The 26,113-nt window shown below is 36.6% G+C and overlaps 1 protein-coding gene across 2 annotated transcripts in view; it reads left to right on the top strand.

Annotated features, from left to right (window-relative positions):
- PRKD1 (protein kinase D1) overlaps window positions 1-26,113 on the top strand; it is a 286,730-nt gene that overhangs the window by 198,815 nt on the left and 61,802 nt on the right. The window contains exons 3-5 of one of the 2 annotated variants that reach the window (XM_070628547.1): window positions 13,753-13,884; window positions 14,707-14,867; window positions 24,307-24,330. In XM_070628547.1, coding sequence (XP_070484648.1) covers window positions 13,753-13,884; window positions 14,707-14,867; window positions 24,307-24,330 — 317 coding nt within the window. The remainder of the gene's footprint in view (window positions 1-13,752; window positions 13,885-14,706; window positions 14,868-24,306; window positions 24,331-26,113) is intronic. The other variant, XM_008521900.2, reaches the window with a different exon arrangement.

Raw genomic sequence — 26,113 nt, 5'->3', positions numbered from 1 at the left:
AGTGCTGTCCAATACAGCTTTCTGCAATCTTGGAAATGTTCTGTGCTTTCCAATGCGGTGACCGCTAGTCATGTGTGGCCAAAGAGAACTTGAAATGTAGCTAGTGTGACTGAGGAACTGAATTTTTAATTTTTTAAAATTTAAATCAGAATACCAACAAGTGGCAAGTGGCTACCATACTGGAAATTAAGCTCTAGAGGATGTCATAAATTCACAGGGCTTTATTTGCTATTGTTATGCTGATGATTCCCAAATTAACTCTCCAGGCCCAAACCCTACTCTAAACTTCATTATGTATCCTGCGTACCCATTTGCCTGCTCCTCATCTACCCCTGCTTGAATATCTGGGGTTTTCTCAGTTGCCCCTTGCACTTTGCAGAGACAAACTTGAACTCAGGAATTGCTCCCATTGATATTCGAGGAAATATAAAAATATAAAGAACATTCACTCTAAAAGAGACGATTTGTCTCCCAATATCCTTCCTCTCTTCATTCTTTAGTGATTTGAATCCCCATTTTTTGGGGACACATTTTCTGCAGGATTCCTTGCAGTTAGTGACTTCCAACAAGTGTGGGTAAAAGGAGGTAGGCTCTCCTGTTTCCCTATCCCAGGGGTTAGAATTGATGGCCATATTGGAGCTGAAGGAAAAACCAAGCTCAGGAGATACCCGAGTGGTCAGCTGGAAGGAGCTTAGATTCGTGGAGTAGCCGTAGCAGCATGGAACTGCCTATCTCTTTATGTGAGATGTAACACATTTCTGTCTTGTTTATGCCACTAGTATTTGGGGTTTCTTTGAAATAAACACATGAACCTAATCCCATCCTTAGACAACTATAGGAGCCACATTATGAAAACGTTAAGGACATTAAAAAATTGAATAAATGGAAAGTCATTCAAAATAACAACAATAATGATCATCATCATTACTAATGTTGATTAGCACCTTACCTGGCTGATTATAGTAAGTACTAAATAAATTTTTGTTTATCTTGGCAACAATAAGTACTTGTTGAACGAATGAATGTTTCTTTGAGAAAGATAGAGATAATGCATTCATTCAACATATAGCTGCTGAGTATCTGAAATGCCAGTTTTATTCTGCAGGATAAAAATGAAACAAAATAAAACAAAGACAAAACCAAAACAGGGAATTGAGATCCTGGTCCTCAGTATATTTCTTTTCGTTGATGATTTTCAAGTGTTGATTACAAGAGTTAGCAGGGATAAACTTTCAATTTAGAAACAGCATTTAAAAAATTATTCTCTATGAAAGCTAAACAAAAAGTTGTCACACCGTTCCAGTCCTGTAATATTTTCACATAACTTTAAAACAAATAAATTATGAAATGAATATGGACAGAATAAACTAGACAGGACAAGCTTATTGCAAATATCATCGTGCATCAACAATAACTGTAATGTGAGAATAAAGAAATTTAAGAAAATTTCCTAAATTTTAGCAAACATGTATTATGACAAAGTTCTGTGCCAGGCACTGGTCTAAATGCTTTATATACGTGTAGTCCTGAGGGAATTGCTATTATACTTATCACTCTCACTTTACAGATAGGGTAACTAAGACCCACAAGAAACATGGCCAGGCTCAGACATCTGGTAAGTAGAGAGGCTGAGTTTCAGACCAAGGCCCTCTTGCTCCAGAACTGGCATTCCTAACTCGTTACACCGTATTGAACAACACAATCCTTTCTGCCTCCGTGTTACTGACGTGCCCAGCACGAAGTAAACTGCCATCCCATGGAATAATACTGTCACAGGAGAATGCTCCTCTAGACTAGGAAAGGTGTTGCTATCAGAATTCCAAGTGGTTCGTGTATAATTAGAAAACTCCTTCGTTCCCCTCCTTCCCAATGCTGGAATATCTCACTGGGAAAACAGTACAACTGTGTGAGAATCACTTCCCTAAAAGAAACTGTAACAGGAAACATCAAATTTAGATGAAAATTTACATCTCCTTTTAAAGATTTTTTCCTGCATTATTTATCTTTTATTGTCCTGAAATCACTAGATGATTAGTTCGGAATTTATATGATGATAAAAGTAGCCCCTTATTTCTTTTAAAAATAATGACGTTGTGATTTGTATTGTAAACAGGGAGAATGAATGGCATTAAAATAAATGCTAAAATCAGGTATGATTGTAATAGTCCTATGTGAGAATAAAATGTATATGAAGTGAATAAATGAACAAAGTTGAAATATTAATTTACTTGCCATACACATGCAGAGTATTTTGATAATCAAAAAGTGAATGTTGCACAAAATTAATTAAAGGCTGTCCAAACATAGTTAATTTTAGATTAAAAATCATAATCTGCAATTACTGGTGATGTTTTCTAAAAATTGTTTGATAATGATGACTTAATCTTCCAAAATATTCCCTTAAGTATTAGAACTGTAGTTTCTGATTTCAGTTCCAAAGGTGGAATGTGGTATAAGATCCTAAGACAAGTATGGGAAGCCCTGTATGTGAGTGACTTATGTCCCCAGATGCATAAATATTTGGAACACGAATGATTTTGTGATTGAACGAATATCATAAATGTTGATGATGATCCCGAACTAATTTACCAAAGCCCACTGAACACCAGTGGACCACAGCGAACTAGGTTTCATGAGCTCCTTTGCCTTCCATGTGGTTTCTCTACTGTTGAGAGTTTCTAATATACTCTAGATACAAGTCCTTTATCAAAAATGTATTTTGTAGGGGGCTGGCCCCGTGGCGCAGCAGTTAAGTTCACACGTTCCGTTTCTCGGTGGCCCGGGGTTCGCCGGTTCGGATCCTGGGTGCGGACATGGCACCGCTTGGCAAGCCATGCGGTGGCAGGCGTCCCACGTATAAAGTAGAGGAAGATGGACGTGGATGTTAGCTCAGGGCCAGTCTTCCTCAGCAAAAAGAGGAGGATTGGCAGTAGTTAGCTCACAGCTAATCTTCCTCAAAAACAAAACAACGTTTTCTCCCAGATTGTAGCTTTTTTCTTCATTTCCTTAACCAGTCTTTCAAAGACCAGAAGTTTTAATTTTGATAAAGTCTATCAATTTTGAAAAGTGAGTTATATTTTTGATGTTGTAACTAAGACATCTTTGCCTAAATCAAGGTCATAAGCATTTTTTCTGAGGTTTCTTCTAGAAGTTTTATAGTTTAGGTTTTATATTTATAGTTTAGTCTGTGATCTACTTTGAGTTAATTTTTGCAAATGGTGCAAAAACAGAAGATTATTATTAATCTACATGTACATATTTGAGAAGAAGTCTACCCTGTGTTACTATATTTTGTGTACTACCCCAGTGTAGTGCAAAGTATGATGCTGTTATTTTTAAGTGTTTTCTCATTGCAAGGATTATGAAACTATTCTTTGAGTTAATAATTATACCCGTTTCAAAGATGAGGGAAATGAGGTACAGAGAGATCCTGCAGCTTATAAGTGGTAGATGGTAACAGCAGTGGAGTCACTTTATCTCACTCTAAAAGTCATATGCTGTCCAGTGTTGTAAAAAGGAAATTGTTTTCAACAGTAAAGTTCCCATGTGAATGGCCTGTACACATCACAAATAAACGTTCCTTTCCACGTCTACCTCCCCATTGGAACCTGGGGCTCTGGACCCCAGATCCCCGCTATCCTCAGTCCCAGCATGACCCTTGGTCCTCATGCCCTGTGAATGAGTAAACTGATGCTCTGTTGAAAGGGTTCAACTGGTGAATGGATAAGCAAACTGTGGCGTGTCAACCAAGTGGAATACAATTCAGCAATAAAAAGGAATGATGCACACAAGGTGGATGAATTTCAAATGCGTTGTGCTGGAAGAAGCTAGCCTCAAGGGCTACATTTATATGACATTGTGGAAAACGGACAGAAAATAAGTCAGTGGTTGCCAGGGGTTGGGGTTGGGGAAGAGTTTATATACAAAGGTGCACAGGGGAATTTGGGAAGGGTTGATAAAATAGTTCCATATCTCGATTATGCTATTGGTAACGCAACTGTATGTGTTTGTCAAAACTGTACACAAAAAAGGTGGATTTTACTTTATGTAAATGATACCTCAATAAACCTGGCTAAAAAGCATAAACTCAGATTTTCAATTAATAAAGCTCCTATTCTGATGAACCAGAGTGGACCAACTGAATCAATCAGCCTGATTCTGCAAAAAGAGTGAGGGGAGTCGCTCAGCTGCAAGTTCCCTTTTCTGAACTCCGGCCCCCTGAGCAGCAGCCAGAACAATTCCTGCCCACAGCAGGCGCCTGGTCAGAGGCACTGAATTGAATTTAGCTGTCATTGAACTGTTACTTCTTCTGGAGTAGGAATACCCGGCAGATTTCACAGCTTTTAAGGGTTTTGCTGTTTGTGAATGAAAAGTAAGCATCTGTTTTTATGAAAAGTATAGTGAGATTTAAAGAAACTTGAAGCAAAGCGTATAGGATCTCGACTTGATGTCTCTACGTGCAAATGTATTTGACAACAGTGATGCTATTTGTCGCCAGAAACCCTGCTGCCTATTAGAACATTTCAGTATAATACCATACCTAGCCTTTGTCTACAAGCCTTTTGTAAGTAGTCTAAAGGGCAATTTGTATGCTGGTGTTCCTCATGTAAATGAGGTCATTATCCTTTTAAAGGTATGAAGTCTCCTGTATGTGATGGAGCTTTCTAAGAAACAGACCTGACCTTTCTTTCCCTCTATTCAGGGGGCCTGCAGAGCCTGCACTCATTAGCTAGAATTTGACTCCATGACATTTTTACTTAATTTTCTTTTTCCTCTATGTTGGACGCATGGGGCCACCATTTATGTTCTTTCTTGACCTGAGATGCTCTCTAATCTCTTTCCAGCTGTGGCATTTGTCATTCAGTCACATCAGGACGTGGTGACCCTTCTCTCCCCACTGCAATTCCCAGCTGTTAATTGATTCGTTTTAGAGAAGGAACTAGACACAGTCCTATGGACTTAGCTCCATTTAATTAATGTTAACCAGAGCTGCGGATAGAAAAGCAATTTCCTCTGGAGTGGAAATGTATTCTTTATGAGGTAGTAGAGGGAACATATAATAATAGTTTTTAAAACCCTTAGTTTTTTTAAGTGCTGTAAATTCAGAATAGACTTTAAAAGCAGTATTTCCCTCTATTAGTATTGATGATGATAACAATAATAATAATTATAAATTTAATAATAACTGGGATTCAAACCCAGGTCTTTCTGATTACAAAGCGCATACTGTTAATCATTATGCTAAGAAATTTTTGTGATAGCTACCAACGGTATGCCAAGGACTGTGCTGATCACTTGTGTTCCTCACAGCCCAGCGAGGCGAGCTTCACTAAGCTGCTTTAATAGAGAGGGGCACTGAGGTTGAGAGAAGTGAAATGATTTAGCCACGGTCGCCCATTCACCATGAGCAGTGTTGGAACCCAGGTATACTCTGACACTCTGGCCCTGCTTTTCATCACTACCTGCACCACGCTGCCTGTAGAGTAAGATGGCACTAGCAAGACCTCCCTGGAAAGCATTGCCAGACACTTTTTAAAGTGTGATCCATGTTATGATTCTGATGGGCTTTGCTTTGAACTTGAAATACTATATTTACAGATTATTAGGACTTAAAATGTAGAACCTTAGAACAGCAGGCAAGCAATGTGAGTTTAAAGGCATTGCTTTATTTCTTCAACTGAGGACATTAATTGATTACTTAATATGTGCATATGAGCTCAGAGAAGGTGCTATCTCTGTCCTCCAGCAATCTATGTAATGTGTGAACAGATAAAGGAGTAAGGGTGGCAGGATAGAGTGATACGTTTTATAATAAAAGTGTGCCTAAGAGCCTTTGAGAACAGAACAGGGCAGCTTATATCAGGTGGGGGCAGGTGGATGGCAGAAGGCTTCCCAGAGCAGGTGATGCCCGGCTGAGCTGTGGGATGGGTAGGAGTTAGCCACCTGAGGGGTAGCTGCATGCCAAACAGAAGGAAAGCTTTGTATGAAAGACAGGGAAGCATACGGCAGTAATGGCAGGGTCAAAAAGTATACTGAGGGGAGTGTTCTTGGCCAGCTTCTTAGTGTGAAGATGGATGGAATAAAAGAACTCCAGCTTATAGCTCCTCCTTTAGTCCCATAGAGCTTCATTTTGTATCTGTGTCATCCCAGGAGCATCTTCCTGGCAGGAGGCGTTGCTGCTTTCAGAGCAGATATTCTGTAGCAGTCATAGAACTTAGTTGCCTGGGAGGGAAACAGGATGGTTCAGGTGTTAGCTGTTAACCCTCCCAGTTCATGAACAGATCCTAGGCTACTTCTGGAACAGGGTTTAGCCCTGCCATGAAATACTCCTACTGTCCTGCTGCTTGCTTCTGGTTAAAAAGATAAAAAAAAAAAAAAAAAAAAAAAAAAAAAAGGAGGGGATTTGTTTCTTTCTGAGCAGGAATGAATACATGTGAACTTTCCTTGTCAAACATAGGCCTTGTCACCTGCGTGCCTGGTATCTAACAATGCATAGGGATCTCTTCATGAATGTTAGTAATTATATTCTAAATACCTGGAAGTATTAAGCATAATTAGCTTTCTGTGACCTGGCATATATAATTATTATAAATAAACCTATTGTAACCATGCTAAATAAAAGACTATTATATGGCTCTTTGCAAGTCAACCAGTAGTGCCTGCTACATGATCATGCTAATGAATCTTTCCCATTCGATTTCTTCCATCACTTTAGAGATTTATGAATTCCTGTCACTTTCTAAAGTCATTTTTCCTCCAGAAATTTGAAAAGCATTCACTTCTGTTGCTCTCTAGTTTTTGTATGGTTTGGAATTTACCCATCAGCATGGAGAGATGGAGAGAGGTATATATATCTATATTTAGATATCTGTAGCTATCTAGATCTAGATAGTAGGAGATAAGCTTCTAAATTGTGTTTTCCCCCAAGTAGCTAATTGTTAACCATTTGTTAAATAGTGTTTCCGTTCTTTATTGATTTGTGATCTCTCTTCTATCATATTTTAAATTCATACATTGGGTGGATTTCTGTGTTGTCAGATCTGTCCTATTGATCTCTCTTTTTTCTTACACAACCACAACATATTTTTAAATATCGTAATTCTATAGAATATTTTGACGTCAAATAGGGCTGAATTTCATTATTATTCTCCTTTTAACTTTTCCATTCTTATCAGAATATGTTCTATTTTTCTTACAGAAAGCCTTTAGAATAATTTCATTAAGCCAAATAAGATTCTGTTAGAATGTTTAGGGAGATGTCTTCTTAAGATAAAAGTGAATTTTTGAGATCTTATGCGTAAGTCGTTTAGGCTTATTGAAAACAGTTCATGTAACCGTCTTAGATAATCTTTGTTCATCCCCATTTCTTTCTCAAGTATATTTGTTTTTCCCTTTTTTCTTTTTTTCAGTTTGAGGATAATCCACTTCTAGAAAAGATAGAATCAAAACTACAAGCGAATAGTTTAGCTTTTTCTGTTTTGTCAGTTAACATTAAAGTATTTTTTTCCATGGTTCAGGCCTATCTCTGCCTCATTCTTTCCATATATAACACAGCTAAAAGGCCTTTTGTTCTGTTTCAGCTTTTTCAAAGCTTCGGTTTTTTTCCGTCTTTTAGTCTTCTTAGAATGGTTCTTATCAGGGTGACTGGCCAGAGTCACTGTGTGCCTTCACCCTGACTCTGCTGCTCTTTCTGTAGTTGATGTATTCTCTCTCAATCTGTGCTTATCAGAGAGTTGTTACGTCATCTTCTCTAGATACCATCCCCTTTTCCTCCTAATTAGGGTAACTTGTTGTTATGCTATCAATCTGGCTTGTGAGACTTTTTTATTCCTCTTGGAGCCATATTTTTTTTACGTCTTTGGCCATGGACTTATAAAATATTTTTCCAGAACTTTATGAACTGCGTAATCAACATATCTAAATACATTTTATGATTTTTCTCTTGGCTGCTGTCATCTTTGGGATGATATATTCACAGCCTCCCAAATTCCCATCATTGCACCTCACTAATGTTTTTCTGGTCAGATGTGAGTCAAAAATGGAAATTTCCATCTCTTTTTCTTCACCCATCTGAAAGATGCTATTGCAAATATCTCAAGAAAAATGTGTGTGATGTTCTTATCACTGGAGAGCCTTGGGGTCTTCCCAATGCTAGATGTCTCCAGGTATAACAAAAATGTGAAATGTGTGATTAATTTGGACAATGTTTGCATGAAGGGAGAATCTGGTACAAACATGACTTGAAAGGACTGGTACCATTGGAGAAGCAGAAAGAAATGACTAGCCTCAGGGTGTAGGTATGTGTATATTGGGTGGAGGGGGAGGGAAGTACACATGTGTAGGGTTAATTTAACAAGCACTGTCACAAGTCTGGACCACAGGGGCATGGAAATGATCTGTTGTCATCTCTCAGTTACTTGCCTCACGGATAATTTGGAGTCACTCTTGCTAACTGTCCTACGGTGCACCAAAGATGGTGAAGTGTCAAGAACCCACCATAATTATAATTATAAAGAAATCTATAGATAATCCTATAAATTATCTCTAATTAAATAAAATCAGACTATATAAAAATGTTCCCTCTTTTCTCTATCCCTTTCCCTGCTTTTCAGAATACTCTTCATCCTTCCAGATTCTGTCCCAGGATGTCCCTCCTTGATGAAGCTTTCCCTGAGAGACCAGGCGGTCTTAGTCAGGCTTTCTTTTGTGTTTCCATCCCTGCATTTTGTATTTTCATTATTTATGAATCTGTCATCTTGATTTTGACCTAAAACCCTCAATAATGGATACTATTCCTTATCATTTTATTATTCTTTATCACTATATTTGTGCTATATTACCTAGTAGGTTTTAGATATATTATTAAAGCATAACATAAATCAACTACATGCTTGAAGGTATTAGGACCACTTGGCCTACATGCACTGATTTGAGAAAGACATGATGTGTCTTAATTTTACATGCTTGCTTTTAGAACTGTCACCACCTGTATAAGTTACAGAGGAGTGTTTGGGGCTCAGTATAAGAAGCCTTTCTAATTATTGGAAATATTCACAAATATAATGAACTGATTTGTGAGTAGTCATCATTCCACCAATGAAAGATCTCAGGGAGCAGAGGATTATTTATGTATATCCATTATGTATGTGTATGGATGAATGGTAGGATGTTAAAAGTAGGCATAGTTTCTTATCCACAGAATACCTGAAAACTGATAAGTATGTGTATTTATGTGGGTGAAGTGGTATCCAGAAGCTATTTTCAATATTCCAGAGGTTAAGGAAAAAGCAAATTTATCTACGACAAATCTTAAGAGCTTTAAAAAGCTTCATAATGTTTTGCTTTTGGCCAGACTTATCAGTTGAATGTGATGACGCTGGTTATCATGTGGACACAAAGCTCCGATTGGCTGTGGTTATGCATTACCTTTGATTTCTGTAAAAATTAAAAACCAGTTATTGTTACTCACTCCAGTTTGTTTGGAAGAGGAAGGATTTCAAAAAATGGAGTCCATGCAGAAAGCACGTTAAAAGGATTTTTGATCATGAACTGAATTAATTTCATTCTGTACATTATTTCATGGACTCTTTTGTTCCCTCCAGTATTTTTTGCATCTCTGAGATAAGGCTGCATCTTACAAAGGTTGGGCCTTGTATTTACTTGCAGTGTTTTTCAAATCTTTCCTAGTGATTCATAAAATCAAAATGCAGTTTATAATCCAGAATGTTTAATAGTCAGAGAAATATGATAATTTGATTCTTAGTGGCTGAGGTGTGAGGACTGTCTGAATCAAGATCCTGTGTTACCTTGATTTCTCTGAGACTCAGTTTTCTCATCTGTAAAATAGGAACAATAGTAATATCTACTTCATAGATTGCTTGTGAAAAATTGAATGAGATGATACTTGCAATGTGTTAACCTTTTTTTCTTATTATATCTGTCCCAACTTGTCTATGCTAGAAAGAGTTAATGCTTCTCCCAAATTGCCAAAATTACCAGTTAAAAAAATTACTGAAAATCTTGGAGGATCTGACATTATTTTATTCTATTATGCAAATAATTTTGACCTTCAGAGATTATTTATTTTGCTTTAGAAGCCTCATTTCTTCTGTGCTGCTAACCAAACAGTTTATTCCATTTTGTGCAACAATTTATAATGAACCTTAAAAGAACTACTGATTATCTTAGAGTTTTTGGCTCAATTACCTGTTTCAAATGCTCGATGACTAAGGAAAGCCTGTCATTTTCTCCTCTCTTGCACACTGGAGTATAACAATAGACTGTGAATAGTGCAAATCAAAGAGATACAAATACCACTCTAAGGGGCCCATTGTGTTTAGTTTGTAGCCTTGTCATATGGCTTTAATTTAGGTCGGCTGATTGATTATGACAGACTGACAGATAGCACATTGTTCCTCTCTTGGAATCTCTAGACACTTTAATATTTCTATTCTTATCTGTCCATTTTGATTCCAAAACTTAAGTGAAATGGAATTACAGCATTCACTTTGTTTTCCTGTGCTAAGTGATTCTCTCTGAAGTGCAATTTTGTGATTAGACGAGATGGCATGCATACACTCAGCTGATGCTGATTTCCCCCAGGGTGCAGAACAGGGAAATTCATAATGAATGGATGTTGTGCTTTGATTTCAAATGGATGGAAAACCTCACCACACTTGGTAGTTTTATTTTAAAAATGTATTTAATTATTCTAAAATTAACAGGAGAATATTAAAATTGAACTTTAGAAAATGGCATTTAAACATAAGTCAAGGGTGCTAACAGCTTATGAATGTTAATCCCCTTCAACAAGAGAAAAAACAAACTTGCCTGATATAAATGGTGGCGGGGGGGGGGAACTTGGTCATTGAAAATCTTTAGTTTAATTATTTCTATTCTTTCTGATTAATTCAAAAAATATCTGAACGCAGCTTGGTATTAGTATTATCAAATTCTAACGTTCCTTATTTTGAAAACTACGGTAATTATTCAACTAATTGCTGTCATAGTATTATAGCTATTTGGTCCTAAAGGATGGCTTTTTTAGGGGGGAGACAAAGAAGCTAGGAGATAATGGTTGGCACAAAGTATTTTCTTTGATGTTTTAAAAACAAATCTTATCCATGAGTCTGAGAGCCCAATTTTAAAGAGGATTTAGCATTCCCCAAATTAGACACATTTTGACCAAACCACGAAAGTAGATGATTGGTACCCAAATCATACCTCTTTACTGATTTACTTAGAATAAGCATTAACCATAATATTGTGAATCTCGAAGTGAGAAACATAATATGCAATTTCCCAGTCTTATTTCAGTTGAACTCCTGTTTATGAGGAATATTCATGCTGGTCAGGAGTCCTTGTGGGCCGTGCTGGTGCGTGGTCATTTGGCTGGAGTTCTCTGATCAATTCCTTCTTCCCACGTTAAAAGTCTTAGCGTAGTGTCCAATATATTGTAGGAGCTCAAGAAATCTTTGTTATTCTTGTTATTATTTTCATTATCTTTCCAACTGAGTAAAAATAATTAATAAGTTGATAGGTGACTTGCAATAAAGCACATTAATTTGGAATAAAGTGCTTTTTATTCAAGATTCAAGGAAAAACAAACCCATTAAAATTTTTAATGTCCTATTATGGTCCAGTTATATGTCTTTGGAACCATCAATAATATTCTTCATGGTAGAAGCGATTCCCTTTCCTGCGTGTTCTATTATCACTTGCCCTGAGGGATGTGATACCCTCAAAGTTGTCCTCACAGTTTTGGACACCTCCCTAGCAGCGATGAATTGCCTACATTTTCAGCATTCACTCTGTCACACCTTGCATACTTGAGTTAACATGGTAAGCATTTCATAAGTGCACTCAGGGAGTGATTTGTTAGCTGATAGCCTGCTCTCTAAGGCACCAACAGGAAGATGGCGAATGTTTATTCCCCACTTCATGGGGCTATTAGATATAACTCTTTGGGCAGTGTTAGGGAAGATGAGATGTAACACTGGTTGATGAAAAGGACAATGGGTTGGGGGCCAAAACACCTGTGGGTTGTAGTCCTAGTTCTCGTTTAGTATCTGTGTGACTTTGGCTCCATTTCCCAGGTTCTTTGAACCTTAGAAGTTATTTTATAGTTCTTGTAGTGTTTTTTCTTTATTTGGTTTTATCTGTCTTTCCTGCTTCTGATGGGCTCTGCAAAGATATCTTACTCATCTTTAGATCTCTGTCCCTGGCAGTGTGCCATTGGCAATACTGAAGGTGCTTAACAAATATGTGTTGAAAAAATAAGGCAAGAAGACAAACAGGAGGAAGAGAGAAGAAGACAGAATAGAAGAATATATTGAAGGCCTAAATTTCCCCCCAAGTTCTCTTTAAATAAAACCTGGTGAAATCAAGTGCACATGGTTTTGTGCTACCGTTAATGGAAGTTTAAACTTGAAGGGCCCAGGGAAGTCACCATCAGTCAGACTTTCTCTTTTGATGTATGAGAAACTGAGGCTCCTGATGATGAAGTGAGGTGTCACTCCTGGCAATGGCAAAGCTTCCTCCAGCTCTGCTTGCTCCTGGGTCAGCACGCTTTGGACTGTACTGGGCAGCCTCACCATCAGGCTCTGTGTGCAGACAGGTCTAGAAAAATACACCCCTATCCGTTAGAATTTTGGACAAAAGGGTGGTCTTTCACTTTCAATTTTCTACACCTTTCTACTTCTTGATTTGAACAACAAGGAAGGCGTGAATTCCTTTTGTAACATAAAAAAAAAAATATCACGTGGGAAAGTATAATTTAAAAAAATAATGAAGGGCCGGCCCCGTGGCTGAGTGGTTAAGTTCATGCATTCTGCTTCGATGGCCCAGAGTTTCGCTTGTTCGGATCCTGGGTGCAAACCTAGCACTGCTCATGAAGCCATGCTGAGGTGGCATCCCACATAGCAGAACTAGAAGGACCTACAACTAGAATATATAACTTCGTACTGGAGGGCTTTGGGGAGAAGAAGAAAAAAACAATAATGAATTTCGGTACTCTACATGAATATTGTATAGAATACGTAACAATAACCAATAACAACAAGGTGCTCTACAGCATGAATATGATTTGCTAAAGTGTTTTTCTCAAAGAGTGGACTGGAATCCACCAATGTGTGTATTCAGTCCCTCTGTTTGGCATATCGGTAAAAAAGCTGCCTGGTGATTTTTAGGTCATGATTTAAATGGTTGGTTGTATTGCCTTGAGAGTTCAAACAACTCTCTCTCCCCAAGAAAAGGCTGTGCAGATTTCTCATCTGTCTTCCAGTGGAGCCCTGCCCTTCTAAGGTACCTCTTCATGGTCATATTCAAGTACTACACCATCTTTTGATCTGTTTAAATCCAGTTCATCAAATTTTTCCTTTTCCTTGATGTTTCTGAATTCCTTTCTGGTTTATTTTAGGAAAAGAAAAAGCAAAATATTTTTTAGTAACATCAAGTAAATGTGTTGGAGCCATCCCTTCATTCATGCTTTCTTCCAGCATTTTGGCTGTTTTCAAAGTGGCCTGAGACTTCAGCAAGCAGGAAGAGAAGCGAGAGGGTTGCTGTGTTACCCCTTATCAGGCTACGGTTGGAAAGAATGGAGTCTAGTGGCTAAAAGTCAAGCACTGTTGCATCTTATTGTTCCTAACTCCACCTGGAGAGTTATATCCATACTTGCATATTAATTATCTTGCATACTAATTTTCTACAGCTCAGGGTATCCACTCAACTTATTTTTCAACATTATTTTTACAGCTTCTGCTACCTTTGAAGACTTTCAGATCCGTCCCCACGCTCTCTTTGTTCATTCGTACAGAGCTCCAGCTTTCTGTGATCACTGTGGAGAGATGCTGTGGGGGTTGGTGCGTCAAGGCCTCAAATGTGAAGGTAAGGTATTTCTTTCCCCAACCAAGTCACGCAGTGCTGGAGTTAATCTGCTTGCATCGTGCCCTCTACAACAAGGATTTCTTTCTCTCAAGTGTCTGCCAGGGTCCTTTTTTTGGGGTGCATGGATTCTATTCTGTTCCTTTCTTTACATTTCCTGTCTTCAACATATTTGCTCTGATCTGGGAAACCTAATTCTCATGTCTTTTCCTTTATATTGTGTGGATATGTTTCTTTTGTGTTGGTTATTTTGGCAACAGACTAAAAACAAAATTTCTTTCTTAAGCCAGAACTTGGCTTGTGAGGTATTTTACCTATTTTCTTAACAATTCTACAAGGTAGTTATTACCCCATTTTACAGACAGGAAAACTGAGGTGAAGTAATTTGTTCAAGGCCATGTAGACAAACAAGCTTTGGACCCAGAATTCAAATCAATGTAGATCAAGAGTTGTGATGTATTGTGATTGATTTTTCCTCTGTGTCCACCCACATTAGAACTTGTGGCAGTAAAAATGGCTCAGATCTTCTCTTTGGAATTTTGTGGCTAGATTCTCAAAGCCCAAGTCCATTATGTCAGAAAACATTTTAGAGAATGGTGACCAGGGTAGTTACTGAGCCACTCCAGTAAAATCAGAATTCAAAACCCAGCTTACTTACAGATTGGGAAAAGAAATCAGGAGAAGCTCAAAAGAAAATTTGAATTTCCAAATAGCCTCAAGACAAATGGAAGTAATACCATTTTTGAAAATTTATAATTAGAACTAATACTAGAATAGCTTTTAACTTATGGTTGAACAAAAGTCATTTTGACTTTCTCTTTTCAGGATGCGGCCTGAATTACCATAAGAGATGTGCATTTAAAATCCCCAACAATTGCAGTGGTGTGAGGCGGAGAAGGCTCTCGAATGTTTCCCTCACTGGACTCAGCACCGTCCGCACAGCATCTGCCGAGCTCTCCACCAGTGCCCCCGATGAGCCCCTTCTGGTATGGCCTCCTGTTTATCCATTTCCCCGTTTCCACGAGAAATCTGTGGGACGATGTGATGACAGTGTCGATCCAAGGCAGTGCCCTGGGAGGGAGGACAGAACCAGGGTGTTAATGACTGTGTGTCTCCAGGGCCTGTGCTGGAGATTGGTCGGTGCTTCCATCAAATATCCCAGCAGCTTTGAGTTTGCTTTTGTCTGTGAGCTTTGTGCAGTTATAAAATACGTGAGATTTCATCGCCGTCATAGGACCAGAGCAGCACAAACTAATGTGTGAATGTTGCAAAACATAGTCAAAATTTGGAAACCAGACATAAAAGATGTTCTTCTCTGAAGACTTTTAGAGTACTTTGTTGCATAGCTGAATATTCATTCTGGGAGAAAATTTGGAATTTGCTCTTATGAAAATTTCTTATGTGAAAGTCTTTAATTGCTTGGCATTACTGGTATACATGCTGGTGTATTGTCAGAGTGACACTGATTGACAAAGGCCGTGAGAAAAATAGCACATAATACTTTTAATATTTCCATTACCTCTAAAATATATATATCTTATTAATGTGGCTTAAATATTCTTTAAGAAGTTAAGTTTGGATTTTCTAAACATTCAAAACAAAGTAAAAGTTGTAATTACGTGGATTCTTTAAAATAAGAACATTATTCTGAAATAAGCTACTGGTGTGAGGCTTTAAATTTCACATATTTATTCCCTCCTACAATGGATATTACAAAGACTGTAATCTGGTTATTGTGAAAATCAATTAAAGAGAAAAGTGAAAAATTACTGAAACATTTAGGTTCAATAAATCCTTCTTGGAGTGGAGAGGAGCAATGCATTTTGAAGGCATCTCTAAAAACTTGCATTAATTACTTCATTGTTTGGGAAATATTTTATTGTGATCTTTCTATCACTTGAATTTTGTTACAGCATAAACCAGACGTGTAACTCAAATGAATGTTCATTTTGATAAATAGGAAAATTCCATACTCTGTTTTCCTGTGACTTACTTTTTTTTTTTTAAGATTTTTAAAAATTTTTTCCTTTTCCTCCCCAAAGCGCCCCGGTACATAGTTGTGTATTTTTTCAGTTGTGGGTCCTTCCAGTTGTGGCATGTGGGATGCCACCTCAGTGTGGCCTGACAAACGGTGCCGTGTCCACGCCCAGGATCCGATCCAGTGAAACCCTGGGCTGCCCCAGCGGCGCCCGCAAACTCAACCACTCAGCCACGGGCCGGCCTCTCCCATGACTTCTTTTGGGAGTTTCTTGTGTTTTCGGTCCTTTATGAAGTCAGCTTGTTTGGAGAAGGCAGGTACTAAATCCACCAATAACTCAAAGAATATGTTATATTTTGGTCACTATTCAGAATGTGTGTGTGATTGTGTATTATTTCATAAAGTTGTATTAATTGGAATGAATGATATTCTTACTGAAAGCTGCTTAAATCAAAATCTGTTTTTCAAATAACTCTCATGTCACCTTCCCAATTCTCTCTTTCCTTGATTTAGTTTGAATTTAAGTAGTGATTTTATAAGTTACAGCAATTACTCCTGCTTTTAAGAATAGTCAGCAAGAGTCATACTGTTTATATGATAGACATTTAAAAACAAGTTTAAGAAACAAAATTATAAATTAATTCTATATTGTTTTCAGTTTTAGCAGGAAAAGATTTTTAAAAATTATTTAACATCTCACAAGAAATCTAAAACTCTAAATTAAAGTCGTTCATCATTAGAATAGATTAAAATCTAGATAATTCATGCTAAGGAGTCTTCTTTTAAACCTATCTCAGTTTTTTATAGTATATACATATACACGCATATGTATGTATGTATATATGTACATACTATATACTTAAAAACATCACATATATACAATTTAGATTTTATAAGTGTAAATTAAATTATATATTTAAATTATCACATGCATGCATATATGTATAAATATATGTATTTATATGTAAATATAATTTAAGTTTTATAACTATAGTCTTTAAGACAAGTTTTTGTGTTTTTTAATGAAATTATTTAATTGCTTTATTTAACCAAATTACGTAATTACTGAATTATTTGAATTACTTGATTACAAGCTATATTTTACATCAAATGTTGAAAGTCATTAATATTTTATTGCTAAATGGAATTCTTTTGTATTAGAAAGTTTAAAAACAGTCTTTAAAAACATTTTTAAAAATCAGATTTTACTGTAGCTGTCAAGAATGCTCAAAAAGTTTGATCAAATCAGATGTTTATGAGGGAAGAAAATATTGTGGCTATAAAATAAATGAAAGATATTATTATTATGAACTTTCACAACCTAGTAAAAAATGCTCTACAGGTAATTTTTAAATGAGAAATGCCTTTGGAAATAATGTTTGTGACACTATTTAACACACTGGCTCTCAAAATCATGTTTTATATATTCACCAAAGCCCTTTGTGCCCTTGTGGGGTGCCTTTACATGGTTAGAGTGCAAAGAATATGTCCCTTTTCATCCCTGTGCAAGGCCTAAAAGGCAAGTAACCATAGTTTAAAAGTTAGAGTGAATGCCTAGTCAAAAGTAATATTATGGTAATAATAGTAAGACCTTTTACTTCTCTATATAAAAAAGAACATTTTCCATTTCTGAAAAGGATGATGACCTAGCTAAAGGTGGTGTTGCTTACTAATGCCACTAGACCACTCATGTTGCAAGTCTGCCATAAATGTGTAGATTTTCTCTCAAGTGTAAGAATATGATTTTTTTCCCATGCTTGATTGCCTATTTTGACTATAAAATCACCATTTCACATACAGATTAAAACATTGGTAATTCTATTAATTCACCCATTTGGGGCACATAAATTGAATCTCAGATTTTTAAATGCTGCCAAGATAAAAAAAAGGTATAACAACATAGATCATATGACAAGCTTTATCTGTCATCAACTTTGGCAGTAAACTGTATCCATTATTCTAACCATAAGGCAGTCCATCTTTTAAGAAAATCCAAAATGTAGTCAATTTATGGTAGAAGAGCTTTGTGTGGATGTATATATCTTTTTGTAAATCATCCCCAGTATTAGAAGGAAACAAGACAAACTCAGTAGATCCTTAAACAGGATCTTAAACACACTAATGTATTATATCATTGTATATAAGTATACTTATCAAGATTATATCAGTTTTATAGGCTTTTAGACATTGCAGAAGAAAAGTCAGGATTCAGTGATCCTGTCATTTCTCTATGCTTTATTCATCTTTTTGTTTTTATTTACACATGTTCTTTTGGTATTTGGGGAAAGTCAAAGCCATTTGAAACCATGTTATGCAAAACTTAATCTTAGGCAAAAAGTTAATAATCTGTTCCAGAACTCCTGCTCCTAGCTATGAAGAAGCTTGTTTCAGATTGACTTTCCTGCAAGGGGTAATTATAAAAGCGGAATAAAATATAATAGAACAGAACAAAACAATATTTGAAGGTTCCCAAGAGCAACCAAGGCAACAGGATTTGAAGGACCAATGTCTCAGAAATAAGGAAATCACAGAGAGGTCAATGCACAGGACAACTCCCCACAACAGAGAAGTATCCAGCCTAAATGTTAATAGTGCTGAGTCTGATAACCCTTGTGGTAGAACAAAGCTGGAGAATTTCCAAACATATTATAAAGCCACAGTTAAGACAATGGTATTACACGAGGTTAAGTATTAAGACAATGTGGTATTTCACAAAAATGGAAAAATAAACTAATGAAACACAATAGAGAGAGTCCAGAAAGTACATGCATATACAGGCCAACTGATTTATGACAAGGATTCTATTTCTGTGAGAAAAGGATGGTCTTTTCAACAAATATTTCTGGGAACAATTGAATATCTATTTGGAAAATATGAATCTTGACCCTAATGTACGCTGTCTACAGAATCAATTCTGGGTAGATTGGCGACTTCTCAGAGATAACATAGAAGAATATGTACAAGAACTTGGGGGTAGGAAAAGCTTTTTAAACTGGACTCAGAACACTGATGACAAAAGAAAAAGATTGATACATTTGGCATCATTAAAATTAAATAATTTTTAGCAAAATATACCATTAAGAGAGTGGAAAAGCAAGTCATAGAATGATTGGAGAAGATATTTTCAATATGTATATCCTATAAAAGACTCATGTCGAGAATGTATTAAAGACCATCTACAAAAATTTGGAAGACAGACAACCCCATTTAAGATACAGGCAAAATACTGGAACAGCACGTTACAAAAGAAGACAGCCAATAAACATGAAAATGTACTTTGCAACATTAGTTATCAGGGAGGCTAAAGTTAAATCTACAATGAGGTTTCTCTACAACAGAATGTCTAACATTGAAAAAAAAACCCTGACAATAACAAGTATTGGTGAGTATGTTGAGCGACTGGAGCTCATATACATTACTACTTGGAATGTAAATTGGTCCAACAACGTTGGAAAACTTTGGCAGTCGTCTTCTAAAACTGAACATGTGCATATCATGTGACTCAGCAGTTCTACTCCCAGGTATATATTCAACAGAAATGTGTATAGATATGTGCAAGCATTTTTTTGTTTTGTTTTGTTTTATTATTTTAGACTTCATTTTTTTTTTTACCAGTTTTAGGTTCGCAGTAAAATTGAGAGGAAGGTATAGAGATTTCCCATATACCTCCTGCCCTCACACATGCATAGCCTGTCCCATTATCAACATCACTTAGCAGAGTGGCACTTTTTTTTAATGCTGATGAATGTAAATTGACACATCATAACCACCCGATGTCCATAGTTTACATTAGAGTTCACTCTTGGTGTTGTCCATTCTATGGGTTTGGACAAACGTATAATGACATATATTCATCATTGTGGTATCATACAGAGTAGTTTCACTGCCCTAAAAATGCTTTGTGCTCCATCTGTTCTTCCCTCCTCCCCTCCACCCAACCCCTACCAACCAGCCACTGATCTTTTTACTATCTCCATAGTTTTGCCTTTTTCAGAACGTTGTATAGTTGGAATCATACAGTGTGTACCCTTTCCAGATTGGCTTCTTTTACTTAGTAATACACATTTAAGTTTCCTCCATGGCTTTTCATGGCTTGATAGCTCATTTCTTTTTAGTGCTGAATAGTATTCCATTGTCTGGATGTCCACAGTTTGTTTATCCATTCACCTACGGGAGGGCATCTTGGTTGCTTCCAAGTTTTGGCAATTATGAATAAGGACACTATAAACATCCATGTACAGGTTTTTGAGTAGACATAAGTTTTCAACTCTTTTGAGTAAATATCAAGGAATGTGATTTTTGGGTCATATGGTAAGAATATCTTAAGTTTTGTAAGAAACCACCAAACTGTCTTCTAAAGTGGCTGTACCATTTTGCATTCCTACCAGCAATCAGTGAGAGTTTCTGTTGCTCCACATCCTTGTCAGCATTTGGTGTTGTCAGTGTTCTGGATTTTGGCCAGTCTAGTAGGTGTGTAGTGATATCTCATTGTTGTTTTAATTTGCATTTCCCTGTTGACATACGATGTGGAGCTTCTTTTTCTTTTTCTTTTCTTTTTTTTTTTTTTTTGTGAGGAAGATTAGCCCTGACCAAACATCTGCTGCCAAACCTCCTCTTTTTGCTGAGGAAGACTGGCCCTGAGCTAACATCTGTGCCCATCTTCCTCCACTTTGTATGTGGGATGCCTTCCACAGCATGGCTTGCCAAGTGGTGCCATGTCCGCACCTGGGATCAGAACTGGGAAAACCCAGATCCCTGAAGTGGAACATGCTTCAGGGATCCGGGGTTAACCTCTGCGCAACTGGGCCAGCCCCGATGTGGAGCTTCTTTTCATATGCTTGTTTGCCATCTGTGTCTCTTCTCTGGTGAGGTGTCTGTTAAGGTCTTTTGCCCACTTTTTAGTTGGGTTGTTTGTTTTCTTATTGTTGAGTTTTAAGAGTTCTTGTATATTTTGGATAACAATCCTTTATTAGATGTGTCTTTTGGAAATGTTTTGTAAATATTTTCACCCACTCTGTGGGTTGTCTTAATCTTCTTGACATTGTCTTTTGCTGAGCAGAAGTTTTTAATTTTAATTATTTCTTTCATGGATCATGCCTTTGGTGATGTAGCTAAAAAGGCATCACCATATCCAAGTATCCAAGGTCATCTAAGTTTTCTTCTATGTCATCTTCTAGGAGTTTGATAGCATTGTGCTTTACATTTAGGTCTATGATTCATTTCAAGTTAATTTTTTTAAATGTGTAAGGTCTGTGTCTAGATTCATTTTTTTGCATGTGGATGTCCAGTTGTGCCAGCACTATCTGTTGAAGTGACTACCTTTGCTCTGTTGTATTGCTTTTGCTTCTTTGTCAAAGATCAGTTGACTGTATTTATTGGGATCTGTTTTGGGGCTCAGTATTCTGATCCATTGATCTATTTGTCTATTCTTTCACCAATACTACACTGTTTTGATTATTGTAGCTTTATGGTAAGTCTTCAAGTTGGGTAGCATCCTCAGTCCTCCAACTTTGTTCTTCTCCTTCAGTGTTGTGTTGGCTATTCTGAGTCTTTTGCCTCTCCATATAAACTTTAGAATCAGTTCGTTGATATCCACAAAATAACTTGCTGGGGTTTTGTTTGGTATTGCATTGAATTTATAGGTCAAGTTTGGAAGAACAGACGTATTGGTGATATTGAATCTTCCTATTCATGAACATGGAATATCTTTCCATTATTTGTTTCTTTTTTATTTCTTTCATCAGAGTTTTGTAGTTTCCCCTCATATAGATCTTGTATATATTTGGTTAGATTTATGCCTAAGTATTTCATTTTTTGGAGGTGCTAATGTGAATTCTATTGTTACAAGCATGTTTTTAACATCTTTATCCGTAAAAGGTAAAAGCTAGAAACAAATAGTGGTAGAGTCATACAATAGAATAGTGTACAGCAGTAGAATTAGTGAACTGTCAATTCACTCAACATCATAAATAAATCTCACAAAATAATATTTAGGAAAAAAAGCCAGAGACAAAAGAGTATCTCCTTATGAATGCAGTGAATGAAATTCAAATCAAGCAAAACTAAATTGTAGTGAGAGATATCAGAATAATAGCTCCTCTTAGTTAGGCACTAACTGAGAGGGAGCAAGAGAGAGCCTTTTGGGATGCTGGAAGTATTCTATATCTTGATCTGGGTAGAGGTTATATGGGTATATGCCAATGTAAAACTTCATCAAGAGACAGTACTAGAATTTTCTGCACTTTATTCTGTATAAATTGTACCTCAATAAAAATGTTTTAAAGTGATAATAGCAAGTAGCTATCCAAATAGCAAGTTATAAAGTCATTAGGTTTCTTCATCACAGGTCCTGTGAGAAAAGAATAAAACATTATATAACAAAAATGAATAATTAAATTTAGTTCTGAGATTCCTCTCAGTCAATTAAAAGAAAACGAGGTTATAGAAATTGCATTATTTAATAACAAGAAACATAAATTCTTTGGGTGCTAAATGAAATGTACCACATCATCCTAATATACATAGTATTCATTTGCATAATAAACATTATTTTCTGCAGTTTTCACCACAGATGCAAAACTGTAATTTATATGATCTTTCTTCAAGGGGAAAACAAACATGAAAACAAAACTATAGTATCGTATTACAACCAACTACCAAGAGAATAGGTGGTTCTCTTTTTCTTGGTGACCTATGGACATTTCTGACGATTTTAATTTTATAGCATGGTAGAAAGATAGAGCTGTGTGTTTCCTCAAATTTTTTCTTCAAAATAATAGTGCTATCATGTTCTGCAAAAAAAGATTTTCCTGGTCAAATAAGATTTGGAAATGCTTCTTCGTGGTTCATCCAAGTATTAGACGTCACTAATATTCATGAAGCCTAATTATGGTTCTCAGAAGTCCTGAAATAATGAACTCAGTGTTCCTAAACTGACTCAAATATGGAATCCCTTTTTCTTGTAAAACCTAGGAATATCTAATGGGAAAAACCATGCACTTTGATAAATGGTAACTTAGAGGAGTAAGTGAATTAATACATGTTGCATAGACCATCTTCATATATCATGAGCTAAACAGCACTCATCTGAAGTTGAGTTCTAATGAAAGCCCAGAGTAAAGGTATTCAGAGCTACAAACTGGAGGAAAATCATGAGCTTTCGATAACAGATATGTTGATGACAAGGATAATCTCTTACTTTGGAAATCAAGAAACTTGATTGATTTTCTCTGTCACCTCTATATGGAGATGTTCCACAGAAGTACATATAAACAGGGTTATAATTTTTCCTCAAAAGTCATGTTTGGATCTGTTCAAATGAGCAGTTGGTGCCCCTCAGTTCTGCACATGCTTCACGTCAATCAAGAGACGTAACAGGTATTACTGGGTAACAATTAATCATGGCGGAACCCCAGTCTGAATGTGCACCACTTTCAAAGTCTCTGACAGAAGCTTAGCTGTAGATTGCAAATTAGGCTATGGGGATTGAGAGAACAGATAATAGGATTTTTCTTAAAGTGCAATAGTTTATTCAAGACTAGACAAATCGCAAATGTCAAAACACATTAATGCATTTTTATTAAGAAAAAGAGTCAACTATATTTCAGTTTTGATTTGTTTTCTAGCTATTAGATAGAGCTGCCTGGAAAAGCTTAAGGAAACAGGGATAAAAAAGAACACATTCAGTATAAATTACTAGATATGTGTTGTCTACTTAACCAAGACATTTCTTACATTTTTCACTGATACTCCTCCTCTTAAAAAAAAAGTTCAGAATAAACTTTCTCCTTTTGAATCACAGTTCAACCTTGAATGAAATCAGACAGAAAACAATGATATGCAGCAAAGACTCTAAAATGAGCAAAGGGTGCACTGTAGGCATATTTCTCTCATTAAAAGTCTAACCCACTATTGAACTTTCCAAGGTTGTAAACCGCTGACTGACGCTGATTATTCATCAGCTTATTCTTGCCTGCAGGCAGATAACAACTATGTAACATTTGATTACTTTGATGACCTTTTTCTTTCTTTTCCCATTGAGAGGATGAATTATTGTGAAGAAAATCTACATCTTTCACTTAAAGGTCAAAAATGCTTCATTCTGACTATAATTTATCTTCAATAAGGTGAAAGAAACATCTTTCATCACTGACACCATGATATGCAGATTTGTTATCTCTGCCAGCTCACAGCTGTAAACTGTGTTTTTGCAATCTTGACTTAGTGTCTATAGTTCTGTTTACGCGTTGCAAAGTTGTTTCCAACTCAGATGTCTCTGTGGCCACAAAGACTGATCAGTGGAACATTTTGCTTTCTCTTGAAAACACACCTGCATGAAACGCTATTGCGAAACGTGTTGCTTTTCTCCAATAATACTGTTTTCTTGTCTTTTCCTCCCCTTCTTCTGCTCCTTTGCCTGCCTTTTGCTCTTCCACTTCGTGTGTCAGTCTCCTGTGAGTCCTGGCTTTGAGGTAGGTACTAACTCTGCCTGGCTAGGAATGTGCTTCACCAGCTTTTGCAAAGCAACTTTATAATATTTGATTGACATCAGCCGATTATCTTCATTGACCCCATGAGAATAATCAAGTCAGAATTTAGCTCAGAATCCAACCTATTGAACTGCAGAAAGCCCATGGGTTTTGGTTTTTGTTGTCTTTTTCTTGTTGTTATTAAGTTTTCACAGTCCTCCGTAAGACAGAAAGCAATGCAGGCATTAGAGTAAAAGGTTTCGATTTGCCCTTAGATTACTTGGTTCCATAACGTTGGAGTGTTTTCTATGAAACTGAGCCTACAGGTTGAGGATAGAACTGAATATAGTCAGCCCTCACTCTACGCGCTAGCATATAAATTGAAATGCATGCATAGTGGAACTGGGTCCTGATGCCAGGTACCACAGACCCCTGCAAAGTGACATCATTATGCCAGGACACAGGTTTTGGTTGGCATGGTAAGGCATGAGACAAGGACTGCCTGAAGATGAATATAACTTTCTCAAGAAAGGAGCTTTTAATCCTTAATATATTATCACAACCTAATTATTTTGAAAAAGGATGATATGCAGGTAGCTATATTGTGGTCTCAATCCAAGGAGAAATTATATATGGAAAAGACTCAGATTTCCTTCATAAAGGTTTTAATTAAACCCCCCTCCAAAACTGGCCTTTTGTCTGTCTTACGCTATTACTAACCTGAACACAGAGAAGAGGCGTTGGGTCAAGCATTAAAGCAGAGCATACAACAGTGCTTTTATGATATCTTGTTTTGACCAGTTGACTTGTTAATGTTTAGTTTTCCTTATTTCTGTACCTCTGGCAAGTTGAGAGTTGATGTATTGTTATTTTCCCTCGAGAGACTAAATTTCAAATACCATTATTAGTGTCTATTCTAAGATGGTCTTGTGAAAGTAACTCTAACAAAGGAAGCTAATGAAAACACAACCAGAACACGTTCTGGGTTAAATAAAATTGACAAGTCAAGACATCTTGATTTATAAGATGTAAAATAAAGACATCTGCTTCAATAATAGTAAATTCCTGTGTTTGGAAAAATCATCCTAGTTCAAAATATGCCCTACTTAGAAAAGTCCATGGTGAAAGCTAGGTAAATGTAATTTTTGATATTCTTGTGGATTTAAATTTTGTAATTTCCACTGCCTTCCAGACATAATTTTAAATGTGAATTACTATCTCTCCCTTCAAATTATCCTTTGGGAATAAAGCCAAAGAAGGACTGGAAGCATTTTTCACTTCCTTCTCCTACGTTGCAATCAGGAACAGATTGTGTAAAAGAGGACTGAAGAGGGGTCTGCTTTCTGTGGAAGCTGTATGACTTGAAGGCAGCCGGGCCTCCACAGGAAGGCTCCTGATGGAAATAAGATGCATTTTCTGCATATACTATTGTTCTTAACCTTGTTTTTATCTAGTTTGTTGAAAAAGTAGCAGACTTTTCTTTTCTCTTTCTAAATGTCTTGGAAGAAAATGCATAAAATTTGACCGATTTTTAGTGATATTTGTGTAAGTTGCAGAATTGTTATAGAAACCTGGTTGTGGCTCCACGTTCGGCAAGTCCTGGTCGATTTACATTTACAGGTTTGTCACTCTAGGATGCAAAAGTGTACAAAATTAGATAGATTCTCTGCCCTCATGGAGCTTGCATAAATGGACGATATGCAAACAAATAAACATATGTCTTTGCAAAAGCTTCCTGGTACTGCATCACAATGATAGATATTAATTTACCTAGTCTCTCCTACTG

Source organism: Equus przewalskii, chromosome 1 (assembly GCF_037783145.1).
Source record: "Equus przewalskii isolate Varuska chromosome 1, EquPr2, whole genome shotgun sequence".
NCBI lineage: Eukaryota > Metazoa > Chordata > Mammalia > Perissodactyla > Equidae > Equus > Equus przewalskii.
The sequence above is the reverse complement of the archived record's forward strand: the minus strand, read 5'-3'. Positions and strand labels throughout refer to the sequence as shown.